This window comes from Coregonus lavaretus (genome assembly GCF_964263955.1).
Source record: "Coregonus lavaretus genome assembly, chromosome: 30".
Classification (NCBI taxonomy): Eukaryota; Metazoa; Chordata; class Actinopteri; order Salmoniformes; family Salmonidae; genus Coregonus; species Coregonus lavaretus.
In genome coordinates this window covers 12,133,510-12,148,159 of record NC_140017.1, presented here as the reverse complement: position 1 = coordinate 12,148,159, position 14,650 = coordinate 12,133,510, and the positions used below count along the sequence as shown (strand labels likewise).

General features: G+C 44.5%; 1 protein-coding gene across 4 annotated transcripts; it reads right to left on the bottom strand.

The window, feature by feature from the left end:
- Window positions 1-262: 262 nt before the first annotated feature.
- LOC311105816 (protein phosphatase 1 regulatory subunit 14A-like) lies at window positions 263-14,264 on the bottom strand. 4 transcript variants are annotated; one of them, XM_084148020.1, is made up of 4 exons: window positions 13,778-14,264; window positions 4,250-4,330; window positions 4,036-4,068; window positions 263-1,484 (listed from the first exon to the last, which is right to left on the bottom strand). In XM_084148020.1, exons 1-4 carry the CDS (start codon window positions 13,973-13,975, stop codon window positions 1,350-1,352), a joined length of 447 nt encoding a protein of 148 aa, XP_084004146.1. In that variant the 5' UTR covers window positions 13,976-14,264; the 3' UTR covers window positions 263-1,349. The 4 variants fall into 4 exon arrangements, with proteins under 4 accessions (XP_084004146.1, XP_084004145.1, XP_084004143.1 ...); XM_084148019.1 differs by having other exon boundaries at window positions 4,027-4,068; window positions 13,778-14,054; XM_084148017.1 differs by lacking the exon at window positions 13,778-14,264 and adding an exon at window positions 12,091-12,417 and having other exon boundaries at window positions 4,027-4,068.
- Window positions 14,265-14,650: the final 386 nt, after the last annotated feature.

Genomic DNA, 14,650 nt, shown 5'->3' with positions numbered 1-14,650 from the left:
ATGCACACATGACTGTGAGTCGCTTTGGATAAAAGCGTCTGCTAAATGGCATTTTATAAAATGTAATGTTGTTGTAAATTACTGCTCAGTGTATTTAGCCAGGAGAGGGCGCTGTTTATCCATACGACTCCTATCTAAAAAAAACAATTGTTTGTTTTATTTTATTTTTTAACATGGGCCATCACTATGTTACAGCAATATGTAAATACAGCCTCTAATCTATAAAACACTATACTGGTCATTATTAAAAGTTAGTCTTGGAAACGTTGAATTCAAAATGTATTTAAACCAATATACAATCAATACAACCAACCAACAGAGAACTACACATTTACAGTGTTGAAAATGATGTTTAAAAAAACAACACATTAGGAAACATTGTGTACCTGAGGTGGTACATAGGGGCACAGTAAAGCAGTTGGGTTACTATCCTTTAGCAGACTGAAAATCCTCAGCACTCCATCTATAGATATACACTTTGGTAAGAAATAAAATACCTGGTATTGCTGACAGCTTAAATGTTGTGTGATCTTAAATTATCCTTAATAGTAGCCTAAACAGGCTTTGTGAGTGGCAGTTGACAACCTACCAAGTAATACTGCTTGGCCTTCATAAAAAAAATTATCCTTTGTAGCTTTATGTATATGGTCATTAAAATCATTGGGAATATCACAACACAATATCTCTCCCCTTTATAATATATATATTTCATTTTTTTCAGTTGACCCCATTAACTATTGTCTCATGTTACTGGATGCACAGTTTTAAAATATGATAGGCCTGCTTGTAGCTAGGTACCGTCGACTAACCCATTGGGGTATATGAAAGCTCAGTAATGTCTTTATTACCTTCAGACTGACATTGGTATCTACAGTATGTTGCTGGACTCTTTGGTTCTGGTTTATGAGCTAAACAGAATCAGCGGTGCATCTCACAACATAAGACACAGACCAACAGTTGATACCTTAATGGATTTTCCAATAAAAGCATTATACAATATACTTGAAAAAAGAGAGAACAGTAGAACAATTAGAGGAAACACAGAACACAAGTAACGGTAGCGACCCAACAGAGAGCAGCATTTCACACATTTCTGACACTGAGTTAACAAAAATAAAACATAATTCATTTGACATTGTAGAGGTACAAATGTTGCGGGACTGCCTGTGCATTGTGGTTGTTTGTGTGTGTGCGTGTGGACAGAAGATAAGGTGTCTGCAATGTTTGCGATAAGTTGTCCGATCTGGCTAGCTGTTTAATGTGTATTTGACAGTGTATAGACCCGCAAGGTCCATGGCATCGGGCTGGGGAATTGGGTTCTGGGGTTGAAGGGTAACATAACAGGGCCTTCAGATCACCTCTCGGTCTGCAGAGTTTTGCCGGTTGGGGAAGATGTGTAGCTGGGGTTGTTCGATGCCATCATTGTGGAGGTCCTCCTGTTTCTGCAGCCCATGGAGTTTCAACACCAGTTCCTTGATGAAAACCTGTGTGTGCAGGGAAGAAGGGAAGTCGGTCATAATTTGAAACATGCTCAGAATGGATACAGTGAGAGACAATGATGGTAATGTTGAGTAATTCACAGTAAAACAAGGGAACATGTTTCAGAGATATCACTTCAATTTGTGTGTATGATATCAATATGTGGGGGGGGGGGGGGGGGGGGGGGGGGGGGTCAACATGGTCCGTCAACACATAACGGACAGGTTGAGTAATGCTGACCACGAAGGATACAGGGACAATGTGAAAGAAGGACCTCGTATGTGAGGGACAAGACTAGCATTGTCAGCTACTACAGTGGGGAAAAAAAGTATTTAGTCAGCCACCAATTGTGCAAGTTCTCCCACTTAAAAAGATGAGAGAGGCCTGTAATTTTCATCATAGGTACACGTCAACTATGACAGACAAATTGAGAAAAAAAATTCCAGAAAATCACATTGTAGGATTTGTTATGAATTTATTTGCAAATTATGGTGGAAAATAAGTATTTGGTCAATAACAAAAGTGTCTCAATACTTTGTTATATACCCTTTGTTGGCAATAACACAGGTCAAACGTTTTCTGTAAGTCTTCACAAGGTTTTCACACACTGTTGCTGGTATTTTGGCCCATTCCTCCATGCAGATCTCCTCTAGAGCAGTGATGTTTTTGGGCTGTCGCTGGGCAACACAGACTTTCAACTCCCTCCAAAGATTTTCTATGGGGTTGAGATCTGGAGACTGGCTAGGCTACTCCAGGACCTTGAAATGCTTCTTACGAAGCCACTCCTTCGTTGCCCGGGCGGTGTGTTTGGGATCATTGTCATGCTGAAAGACCCAGCCACGTTTCATCTTCAATGCCCTTGCTGATGGAAGGAGGTTTTCACTAAAAATCTCACGATACATGGCCCCATTCATTCTTTCCTTTACACGGATCAGTCGTCCTGGTCCCTTTGCAGAAAAACAGCCCCAAAGAATGATGTTTCCACCCCCATGCTTCACAGTAGGTATGGTGTTCTTTGGATGCAACTCAGCATTCTTTGTCCTCCAAACACGACGAGTTGAGTTTTTACCAAAAAGTTCTATTTTGGTTTCATCTGACCATATGACATTGTCCCAATCCTCTTCTGGATCATCCAAATGCACTCTAGCAAACTTCAGATGGGCCTGGACATGTACTGGCTTAAGCAGGGGGACACGTCTGCACTGCAGGATTTGAGTCCCTGGCGGCGTAGTGTGTTACTGATGGTAGGCTTTGTTACTTTGGTCCCAGCTCTCTGCAGGTCATTCACTAGGTCCCCCCGTGTGGTTCTGGGATTTTTGCTCACCGTTCTTGTGATCATTTTGACCCCACGGGGTGAGATCTTGCGTGGAGCCCCAGATCGAGGGAGATTATCAGTGGTCTTGTATGTCTTCCATTTCCTATTAATTGCTCCCACAGTTGATTTCTTCAAACCAAGCTGCTTACCTATTGCAGATTCAGTCTTCCCAGCCTGGTGCAGGTCTACAATTTTGTTTCTGGTGTCCTTTGACAGCTCTTTGGTCTTGGCCATAGTGGAGTTTGGAGTGTGACTGTTTGAGGTTGTGGACAGGTGTCTTTTATACTGATAACAAGTTCAAACAGGTGCCATTAATACAGGTAACGAGTGGAGGACAGAGGAGCCTCTTAAAGAAGAAGTTACAGGTCTGTGAGAGCCAGAAATCTTGCTTGTTTGTAGGTGACCAAATACTTATTTTCCACCATAATTTGCAAATAAATTCATTAAAAATCCTATAATGTGAATTTCTGGATTTTTTTTTCTCAATTTGTCTGTCATAGTTGGCGTGTACCTATGATGAAAATTACAGGCCTCTCTCATCTTTTTAAGTGGGAGAACTTGCACAATTGGTGGCTGACTAAATACTTTTTTTCCCCACTGTATATGTGGAGTCATCATTAGTTACTTCTGTTCCTGAAAGAAAGAGTGAGGAGGTGAGAGAGAGAGAGAGACAGAGTATAAAGAGAGAAAGAAGGTGAGAGAGGAGGTGAGAGAGAGAGAGAGCGAGAGGAAGGCAGTGTTGTAGTACTTGAGTTTAGGAATTGAGTCACAATTTTTCATGACTTGTGACTCAACTCAGACTTGACCAGAGGTGATTGGTCCTTTTATAATGACATCATAACCCTGTTCTCTGACTGGTCCCTTCATCATAACATCATCATAAGCCTGCTATCTGATTGGTCCCTTCATAATGACTAGTGTTACAAAATTCCGGGAACTATCAATAAATTCCCTGGTTTTCCCGAAATCCCAGGTTGGAGGATTCCCGAAATCAGGAGGGAATAAGCAGGAAAAATCCAGAATCCTCCAACCAGGACTTCTGGAAAACCAGGGAATTTTTTGAAAGTTCCCGGAATTTTGCAACCTTAATAATGACATCGTCCTAACCCTGTTCTCTGATTGGTCCCTTCACCATGACATCATTCTCAGTCTCTGGACATAAATGTCATAAAATACTATCAAAAACATAATCTTAAACACATTGTTAGATATTGCTCTTTTATATAGATTACCTCACTTACCTCTGTGTTGTTGTTGCAGGTGTGAAACATTTCCTGGAAAAAAATCCCCAGACCAAATACGATTTTAGTTAAACTGTCCAGCCTGCTGCTGAAACAATATATTTCAACAGCAACCACATCTACAGCTACTACTGTTACTCTCACAAACCAAACCATACAACTTGTTCACACAGCTTTTAAATTGATGATTTTGCTAGTGAGTAGTACAGCATACCTGGAGCCTGTGAGTTCTCTCCTCATCACTCTTCAGGTCTAACAGCTCGTCAATGTTCACCTCCTCTGGCATCTCCTCCTCCTGGGGACACAAGGTGACAGAGCATCAGTCAAACTGTCCACCAATCCTCCACTACATCCTGTAGCTGTATGTCAGGATACTGCCCTCGGCATAATCCACTGCACTCTGCCCAGGGCAGTATCCTAAGGGATAGGCTGTGTAAGGGACAGGCTCAGATACAAGCATATAATATATAGGTCACTCACAAAAGGACAAATCAGGTCTTGCCATAAGTTCTGAGTTGCATGGGTCTTACAGACACAGAAGAAAAGCTGTGAGTGTTTTTAGAGTACACCATGAGACATTCACAGACCCTGGAGCACTGCAGTGTGTGTGTGTGTGTGTGTGTGTGTGTCTCCATGTTGGCTGTTGAGTCATCATATGCATGATGCAGGATGCTTGACGCGTGGGCCGGCAGTTAAGGGCTAGGGGGATGATTTTTTGGGGAAAAACTATTATTTCGATGGCTGCGCCTCTGTTGGAATCGGTCATCAAAGTGCCTCCATAATCTTAGGATTTAGTTTCAGTTGGAACACTGCATGTGAGGATAAGAAAGAGAGAGGGGGAAGAGAGCGAGGGGAGAGGGGTGGAAGGGAGAGAGAGAGAGACAGACAGAGAGAGGGGGGAGGGAGAAGAGAGCGAGGGGAGAGGGGAGGAAGGGAGAGAGAGAGGGGGGAGGGAGAAGAGAGCGAGGGGAGAGGGGAGGAAGGGAGAGAGAGGGGGGAGGGAGAAGAGAGCGAGGGGAGAGGGAAGGAAGGGAGAGAGAGAGGGGGGAGGGAGAAGAGAGCGAGGGGAGAGGGGAGGAAGGGAGAGAAAGCGAGACAGACAGAGAGAGGGGGGAGGGAGAAGAGAGCGAGGGGAGAGGGAAGGAAGGGAGAGAGAGAGAGGGGGAGGGAGAAGAGAGCGAGGGGAGAGGATGAAGGGAGACAGACAAAGAGAGGGGGGAGGGAGAAGAGAGCGAGACAGACAAAGAGAGGGGGGAGGGAGGGAGAAGAGAGTGAGGGGAGAGGGGAGGAAGGGAGAGAGAGAGAGACAGAGAGAGGGGGGAGGGAGAAGACAGTGAGGGGAGAGGGGAGGAAGGGAGAGAGAGAGAGGGGAGGGAGGGAGGGAGAAGAGAGCGAGGGGAGAGGAGAGGAAGGGAGAGAGAGAGGGGAGAGGGAGAAGAGAGCGAGGGGAGGAAGGGAGAGAGAGAGGGGGGAGAGAGAAGAGAGCGAGGGGAGGAAGGGAGAGAGAGACATACAGAGAGAGGGGGGAGGGAGAAGAGAGCGAGGGGAGAGGGAGAGACCGACAGAGAGAGGGGAGGGAGAAGAGAGTGAGGGGAGAGGGGAGGAAGGGAGAGAGAGAGAGAGAGAGAGAGGAGGGAGGGAGAAGAGAGCGAGGGGAGAGGGGAGGAAGGGAGAGAGAGACAGACAGAGAGAGGGGGAGGGAGAAGAGAGCGAGGGGAGAGGGGAGGAAGGGAGAGAGAGACAGACAGAGAGAGGGGGAGGGAGAAGAGAGCGAGGGGAGAGGGGAGGAAGGGAGAGAGAGACAGACAGAGAGAGGGGGAGGGAGAAGAGAGCGAGGGGAGAGGGGAGGAAGGGAGAGAGAGAGAGACACAGACACAAGAGGGGGGAAGGAGAAGAGAGTGAGGGGAGAGGGGAGGAAGGGAGAGAGACAGACAGAGAGAGGGGGGAGGGAGAAGAGAGCGAGGAGAGAGGGGAGGAAGGGAGAGAGACAGACAGAGAGAGGGGGGAGGGAGAAGAGAGCGAGGAGAGAGGGGAGGAAGGGAGAGAGACAGACAGAGAGAGGGGGGAGGGAGAAGAGAGCGAGGAGAGAGGGGAGGAAGGGAGAGAGAGAGAGATAGACAGACAGACAGAGGGTGGTGGGAGAAGAGAGAGAGAACGAACCACCACCCTGGCTACTACTAGTCTAGGTATGCTGTAAGGACGGAAGCCAACACCATCAAGGCCAGACATTCTCCATCACAGATAGCATCCATTACGCTTTCTCACGGCCTCCTAAATCGGTCATACTCAAACAGTGCCTTCAGCTCCCCCCAAAGTCTCAGAGGAAAGCAGAGACTATTTGTATAACAGTCTATGCACTTACTTCATTTGGGAAATTTTCACAGATCATTAACTACACTGAACAAAAATATAAAATGCAACATGCAACAATTTCAAAGATTACAGTTACAGTTCATATAAGGAAAATCAGTCAATTTAAATAAATTCATTAGGCCCTAATCTATGGATTTCACATGACTGGGAATAAAAAAATACTGTATTAATCTGTTGGTCACAGATACAGTACCTTTAACAAAAAGGTAGGGGTGTGGATCAGAAAAACAGTCCATATCTGGTGTGCCCACCATTTGTCTCATGCAGCGCGTCATCTCCTTCTCATTGATTGAGAAGTTGATCAGGCTGTTGATATTGGCCTGAGGAATGTTGTCCCACTCCTCTTCAATGGCTGTGCGAAGTTGCTGGATATTGGCATGAACTGGAACGCGCTGTTGTACACGTCGATCCAGAGCATCCCAAACATGCTCAATGGGTAACATGTCTAGTGAGTATGCAGGCCATGGAAGAACTGGGGCATTTTCAGCTTCCCGGAATTTTCAGCTTCCCATTTTCAGCTTTCCGTGAACAGCACACTTCTCCAGCGTGCCAGTGACCATCGAAGGTCCACTGAAGTCGGTTACGACGCCAAACTGCAGTAAGGTCAAGACCCTAGTAAGGACGACGAGCACGCAGATGAGCTTCCCTGAGACAGTTTGAGCAAACATTATTCAGTTGTGTAAACCCACAGTTTCATCAGTTGTCTGGGTGGCTGGTCTCAGACGATCCCACAGGTGAAGCCAAATGTGGAGGTCCTGCTCTGGCGTGGTTACACGTGGTCTGCGGTTGTGAGGCCAGTTAGACGTACTGCCAAATTCTCTAAAACGATGTTGGAGGCAGAGTGGCCTTTTATTGTCCCCAGCACAAGGTGCACCTGTGTAATGATCATGCTGTTTAATCAGCTTCTTTATATGCCACACCTGCCAGGTGGATGGATTATCTTGGCAAAGGAGAAAATGCTCACTAACAGGGATTTAAACAAAGTTGTGCACAACATTTGAGAGAAATACGCTTTTTGTGCATATGGAACATTTCTGGCCCCTTATTTCAGTACATGAAACCAACACTTTACATGTTGGGTTTTTATTTTTGTTCAGTATAAAATATAGTCGCCCCCAACACACACCCATTTCCCAAACTACTTCTCTCAACAGGAAAGCATTCCACAATGGCTTCCGGGCAAACGCTTACCAAGAGTCTCATGGTGAGATTCCACCTTATTTATTTTTCCCTTGGGGCAAGTCTGCTCATTGGCACAAACAGCACATTCAAAGGGAATTATTCATGATGTGCTGCTATCAACACAGTGAGCCAAAAATGATCGTTTATTGCCCTTTTTGGTAAGGCAGAGATTCTTTGAATAACAAAATATGGAAATTGATGAAGACGACTGCAAATATCACTGTAGACTAGAAGGGAGGCTGTTTTCAAAACCTAACCCAAACATCAACCACAGTACACAACAAAGACAGCATGGGTGTGGTGGGGTGTGTGTGAGAGGGTGTGACATGTTGACTAGTGACACTCCTGCTACAGGCAATAGAGAGCAGTCTGACCTGAATGCTCAGCAGTAAGGTTAACCAGCCCTGTTGGGTCTGTCTGTGGGTGCCGTCGGGGGGGTGAACTTAGTGATTCTGATGCCGGTAGTGTAAAGGTCCGTCCCGGCAGATCCAAGCAGTCCCTTCCTACCCAGGCATCCCTGACCTTTCTTTCAACTCCAAATGCCAATGAAATACTGTCTCATACTGCCCACACACAGACACAGGCATTTAAAAACACAGCCACACGAGCAAGTCCACAAACACTCTCATACACGTACCACACAGACACAACAATGTGTGTAATACACGGTATTGTAATATACATATGTAATAAAACGACACATTATTGGCACACTGCATATCAGCAGATCTATTCCAGGGGCTGGTAAAAAAAAATAAACATCTTAATTCATACCCTAACATCAAAAATAATTATTGTAATGCTCAATTATACATGGTGTATATTCACCAATTAAGCAAACACATAGCTAATTTCCCCCCCTCGCATCTCATCCAAGCTGGCGTCCGCTAGAACTAGTACTACTCATTCTGGGGTTAATGAGGCTCAGTGAGCAGTTAAAAATCACATTCCTGGCAGTGTTGAGTAAACACAGCCTCCATCGTGGGACAAACATGATGACTCAGGCCTGTCAGGATGAGTTAGTTTCTTTAGGCTGTTGCAATGTTTTTATTGTGATTCAACTGCTTTCATTGTCCAAGTCTGGATTGCACTAATATATTTTATATGTCTCTTTTCTCACTTGCATCGATTTGCCCATTAAAGTAGATCATTTCTCATAAAAGTATGAATCTTGCATACACGAGTTTGAAATAAATACTGATAGTAGTATTTCTACCAGTCATTGATTTCTAGCAATGACACTTTAAACGAACTCCCTTTCATCTGTGGTTCTAATTTAGCCTGCACTGTGTGATGACAGTGTTTTAGCAGACAATGAAGCCCTATGTTAAAAATAGTTTAGGGTCCTGAAGGTGAGTGATTGTTTTGCAGAATGTAGCACCAGCAACAATACCAGATCTATGTAGCACTTTGTAATGAGTATGGCTGGGCTCTCACTCCTCTGTAGCAGAGAGAGTGAGAGATAGAGTGAGACAGAGAGAGGGCAACACAGCGAGAGAGACAGATAGAGAATGGGAGCGAGTCATTCCACCCAGTTTAGCATCAGTAGATGGCTCCAAGGCAGCAATTTAGTCCCCATCACTTCCAGGCCAGTGGGTTGAGGGTAATGTGGTTTTTGCTTGGGTACTCTTGGTGTTAGTCCACTGGTCCCTGTGTCCAGCTGTGCACCCACCTGTGTGTGTTTCTGTGTGTCTGTGTAATGTTTTCCATAGCCAACACCCTGATACAGTAAGTGGGCTGTCCCACACTGATGACAAAAGAAATCTGGGTCAAAATACCATGTCAGGTTTACCTGAAGACTAACGGAAAGTAAATGCATTTACAAGGGAAGTGACCACACTTTAAATCTACATGCATTTCCATAATTGCCATAACCCATTGAGGTGGAAGGTCATCATTAATAAAATAACTGAAACCAATCAATATACACATGAAACATTCAGCCTCAATACATTTCACTGATAATGAGCCACTACATTGCACTGACACAAAATATTATGATTTCTTAAAGTAATTGTTGTGGGTCTGTTTGTGTACACCATGTTACAACCCTCAGCTGTTGGGTTTACTTTAGAGCCTGCAGTATTGACAGACACTTATCTGTCTTTACTCAAGTTTTTTTCCACACCACCATTCCCTCCCCCTTCCATGCTGACATTGCATATCCTGCAACAGGCAAACTGCGAAACGCAGAACCACTACAGTATCTATCTACCCCTAATATACTACATTAACATGTAATTCCCAGAGTCATGATCGGTCTACTCTCCTCTGTCCCACTCACTTCTCTCTGTAATATTCACATCCTCTTCACTGCCTGTATAACATATTGTTACACATCTCTCCCCTACTCTTTCTCCCTGTCTCACACCTCGTCTCCCCAGCCCAGAATATGTCAACCTCTATTTCCATCAGGCCATCCCATGCCATCACATCCTAACAAGTCATTATTATTAAAAACATCAACATCACTAGTTTTCACCAGATGCATTCCCACAGTTACTTACTGCTACAGCACATAAAAATAATATTAATCTAGTACAGGGGTGTCAAACTCATTCCATGGAGGGCCTAGTGTCTGCTGGTTTTTGGTATTTCCTTTCAATTAAGACCTAGATAACCAGGTGAGGGGAGTTCCTTACTAATCAGTGACCTTAATTCATCAATCAAGTATGAGGAAGGAGTGAAAACCCGCAGACACCGGCCCACCGTGGAATGAGTTTGACACCTGATCTAGTATTAATTACAACATTATTAGCCCATCTGGTCAGAACACTACCAAAAGGTCTCATTGTCAAGAATGTAATGCAAAAATAAGGGTTTAGTGCTGTCAGTGAAATCATGTATAAACCATAATTATTGAGATATATGATCGGCAAAGCGAGATTTCCAATAGAGGTTCTCTCTACACCAGGAAATGGGCCTGTTCATCAGGAGATTGATGGTTGTTTATCAGATCTACATATGCATGCAAATTAAATGTATTTCCATTAGGTTATTCATTTATCACTGGGCAGGTGTTCTGGTTCAAGATAAATAACATGACATAATTGCGTTTGTGATTTATATATTTTATGAGTCTTATGAGATTCATTTCCACGTCTTCGACAACTTGCATTCGTTGGGGAAACAGCTGTTATAGATCAGTTGCAATACCTATTTCACACCCATCAGATATTGATTGTTGCTACAAAAATAAACAATTGCACTCTAAAAACCTTAGTTCTCCGATGTTCTTCGCGCCCAGTTTGCAGTGGTAAATTGCCTAACAACTGGCTGTCACATCTGTGTGGCTTAGTGGGCAGTGACGACGCAATAGAATGGTAATAATGACTGGGTGTAGTGGTGGGACATGGGATTAAAAGTGAAAAGACCCCGAGCCTGGCAGACAATCACGCAGATAGCAGAACACTGCAGGGGTCTTAATCCGGGCCTCCAATTGAGCGTTGATACAAGACTAATGGCCCTTGATAATGGGCCAAGTGATGTGCTATATTCAATGCTTTGAGCTTCAACAATAGGCTTGGTGATGGGGGGAGTTAGGGGGGAGCCTCTTTGTGCTCTTTGGTGACATATGGGACCTTCACTTCCCCCAAACCCCCATCCCCCCATTCATAAGAATCATCCCAGGAAACAAAGATGTCATCAATCAATAACTGGGATAGTTAGTGTCCGTTCAGGCCTGGTCAGGTGGTTCACACGTTGCAAGGCCAGCCAGGGTGGGCTTTGGTCTAGCAGGAAATTAGTATGGGCGAGATCTGATTACACAGTCATTACACATGCTTGCTCCACTATCAGCACATCAAGTAACTCATTAACATAGATATAAAGCTGTGGCCATGTGTTTGTGTTTATGAGAAAGCAAGACAGTGTGTTTACTGTATTCATCCACAAGCAACAGAATGATACAGTATATCAAATTGTCATGAACACTAAATAGGCTCAAATGCAATATTTATATATTCTTTAAGTGGATGTGGAGACGCTATTAAAAATATGGCTCACTGATGCAGTTTTTACTGTCATTGTATCCCCTGTGGTTATATAATGGTCACTACAGAGACATCCCCCTGTGACAGCACTGCTTTTACTCCTCTGCGATTGGTTAGCATCTGCCAGGTGGTGGTCTTTGCAGTAGACACATTTAGTTTTTACTACCATGTTTTATTACTGTGTTATAAATTGGATGTAGAAAGTAGATGCTGAAGAACAGATTGCTAATTGGTCTGCAGAAAAAGAGACCCACCCAGAAGGCTGTAGACTCAAATAGGTCTCAATGTATCATACAAACAGAATTCAACACAGGATGTGTAATTTCTATAGTCTTATAGTTAAATACATTCTGAGCAGGAGATGGTTGTGTCTGACGGAGAGATTATTGGTATGGAATAATCTGAGAATCTGTCCCATAGTGCCAACCCCATCTCTACATCAACCATCCTCCCGAACCCCGCCTACTCACACAGCCGCCACCATGCAGTGCCTTGACCGAATGCCTACCAACATCCTCTGGTGCCCCTGCCCTCGCTGGTGATGCCACACACCACACCTGGTCCCCCAGGGTCCTCCTGTTTTGCCAGCCAGAAGCCCATAAATCCTCAAGGCTGTCCATGTAAAGCATGAGTGTACTCCTGAGTGGCGCAGTGGTCTAAGGCACTGCATTGCAGTGCTAACTGTGCCACTAGAGATCCTGGTTCGAATCCAGGCTCTGTCGCAGCCGGTCGCGACCGGGAGACTCATGGGCGGCGCACAATTGGCCCAGCGTCGTCCAGGGTAGGGGAGGGAATGGCCGGCAGGGATGTAGCTCAGTTTATAGAGCATGGCGTTTGCAACGCCAGGGTTGTGGGTTCGTTTCACACGGGGGGCCAGTATAATTTTTATTTATTTTTTTAAACTATGTATTCACTACCTGTAAGTCGCTCTGGATAAGAACGTCTGCTAAATGACTTAAATGTAAAATGTAACAAAGACCAAGCGACCTGGCCAGCCAGCCACAGACCTGTTATGTTTCTGGGAGCACTTTCAATTGGACTTCTGATCTTTCCCATGTCACCCCTGGCAGCCTTTCCCACTCACAGGGAGTATACTGACCCCTCCATGTCCTCCAATGACCATCAATCCCCTTACATACAACAGGAAGGGAACAACATGAAGGGAATCTACCATATCAACTTTTGCATTTTGCCTTGGATGTCAAGTCTATTTTTGTACTGGGTCTTTCCGCTCTTTGCTAATACGAGGAAGCATTCCAGGCAGCCGTAAAACACCTCCGCAGGTGTTCTTCTTAGAGCAGAGTAAACTGTTTCAACTGTGGTGTGTAAAGTGTGATAATATTTGTTCAGCTAATAAAATGCACAGACAATACCTTGAATGAATGTAGAGGAGGATGATGTGCTAACAACTTTAGACAAACAAGGGTGTAAAGGGGAAACCAAAGCTTGACATGGTTAACCTTACTATCCTGTGCACATGCTCCATGGCCTTGCTAATGGCTTTGTCATTTATTCTAGTCCCCTCTTCTGGCAACAGAGAAATGTTTGCTTTTATTATTATTATTAGCTAAAATTGACAAGTGTCCAGTCAATAGTGTCTGATAAGAAAACACATATGCACAATACTATCAATCTGGATTTTATGAGACCATGAATTGACCAATATGACAGGCATTGTTTTGACTAGACAGTCATTTGACCCTATGACTAGAAGGCATCTATCTACCCATCCTTGATTCATCGAATGGCAAGCATGTAAAATTGAGTAACGTCGTAGCCAAGGGACACTCGGCAGTACAATCTCCTGAAAAACAGACCGTCACATGTTTTAAATAGTTTTATTTACATATCTTGAGGAGACTGAAAATACGCGATCACTGCGTAACCGCTCACACACAAAATGACTTGTATGTAACCAAATGCGCCAAACTGATATATTCATTATAGTGATCAAGTCCCACTGAAGAGTGATTTGCAGCGCTACGGTGGATTGCGTACCCCGAAGCTGCTGCCAATGTCGCTTTTGTCATTCAGTGGACATGATGTTAAGCTGAATAATTGTTATTGCGTAAAACCCTTTTTGTATTCTTACAATAAGTAAAATAAACGTTTCCCATTGTCTAGGTATGTGACCGTATGGGTATTGCGTGGCCTATCAATAGAGATCAGTTTCATTTCAAATAGATGGGACTCACCCTACCCACATAGAGCTCCTCCAGACTACAGTCAATCCACTTCTCCACATCCAAGCGCCTTTGGAGCTCCTTTCTGTTGTACTTTACCGTGACCCGTGCTTGCCGCTTCTGCAAGCTAAGCCCCGGGTCCCTCCCTGGACCCCTACTCGGGGAATGGACTTTGTTGTTACACCTCCTCCCGACCCGGTTCGCAGCCATATCCACTTCGGATGACAGACACGTGCAGACGGTGGACCCAGGGAGTGAACGAGGTGCGCTCTCAGTGGCAATAGTAGCGCACTAGTGAATAAATCGGCTATGGGTCCTAGTGCCACACCGATCCAGACCCGGGAAACTGTTGCGCGCTGAGAGCAATGTGATCATTATTTAATTGATTGAGATTAGCTCTGTAAAATTGTGTCCATAAGGAAGTTCTACACTTTCTGAATTGTGTGACAAGAATTCGCCAGAAATGTGAATGATTCAGTATTCTGGGGGAAATTACAATGACTCACCATCATAGTCACCACTATTTATAAATTATTTAGCCTACACATAGGGAATGATAGAGTCCTCTAGTGGCCAAAAGGCCGACGCCTATTAGCATGGGCAGTGCCATTGAGGTCTTCCACCGTTGTAACGTAGTCAACTGGGTCGGACTTCCAACTTCATTGGCTGAGCTCTCCTGGGGAACAGCCAATCAAAGAAAGAAGAAAATGAACTACATCAAATTGGAGATTGCCTCTATGGCGCTGCCCATGATGTCAAAGACTCTATAATAGCACAGATACAAAGATGAGTCCTCTATGTATCTCTATGAGCCTACAATACGGTCTGCCCTTTTTCTGGCCTGCAAATTGATTTTGACAAACAAATCGGTAAAAAAAATCTGTG

Excerpts from the sequence above, each read along its gene's own strand:
- LOC311105816 (XM_084148017.1), bottom strand. The coding sequence starts at position 12,411 with ATGCTCTATAAACTGAGCTACATCCCTGCCGGCCATTCCCTCCCCTAC. Across the intron at positions 4,069-4,249 it reads AGAGAACTCACAGGCTCCAG|GAAATGTTTCACACCTGCAA; the intron begins GTATGCTGTACT and ends ATTTTTTTCCAG. Across the intron at positions 1,485-4,026 it reads ACAACACAGAGGTAAGTGAG|GTTTTCATCAAGGAACTGGT; the intron begins GTAATCTATATA and ends CTGCACACACAG.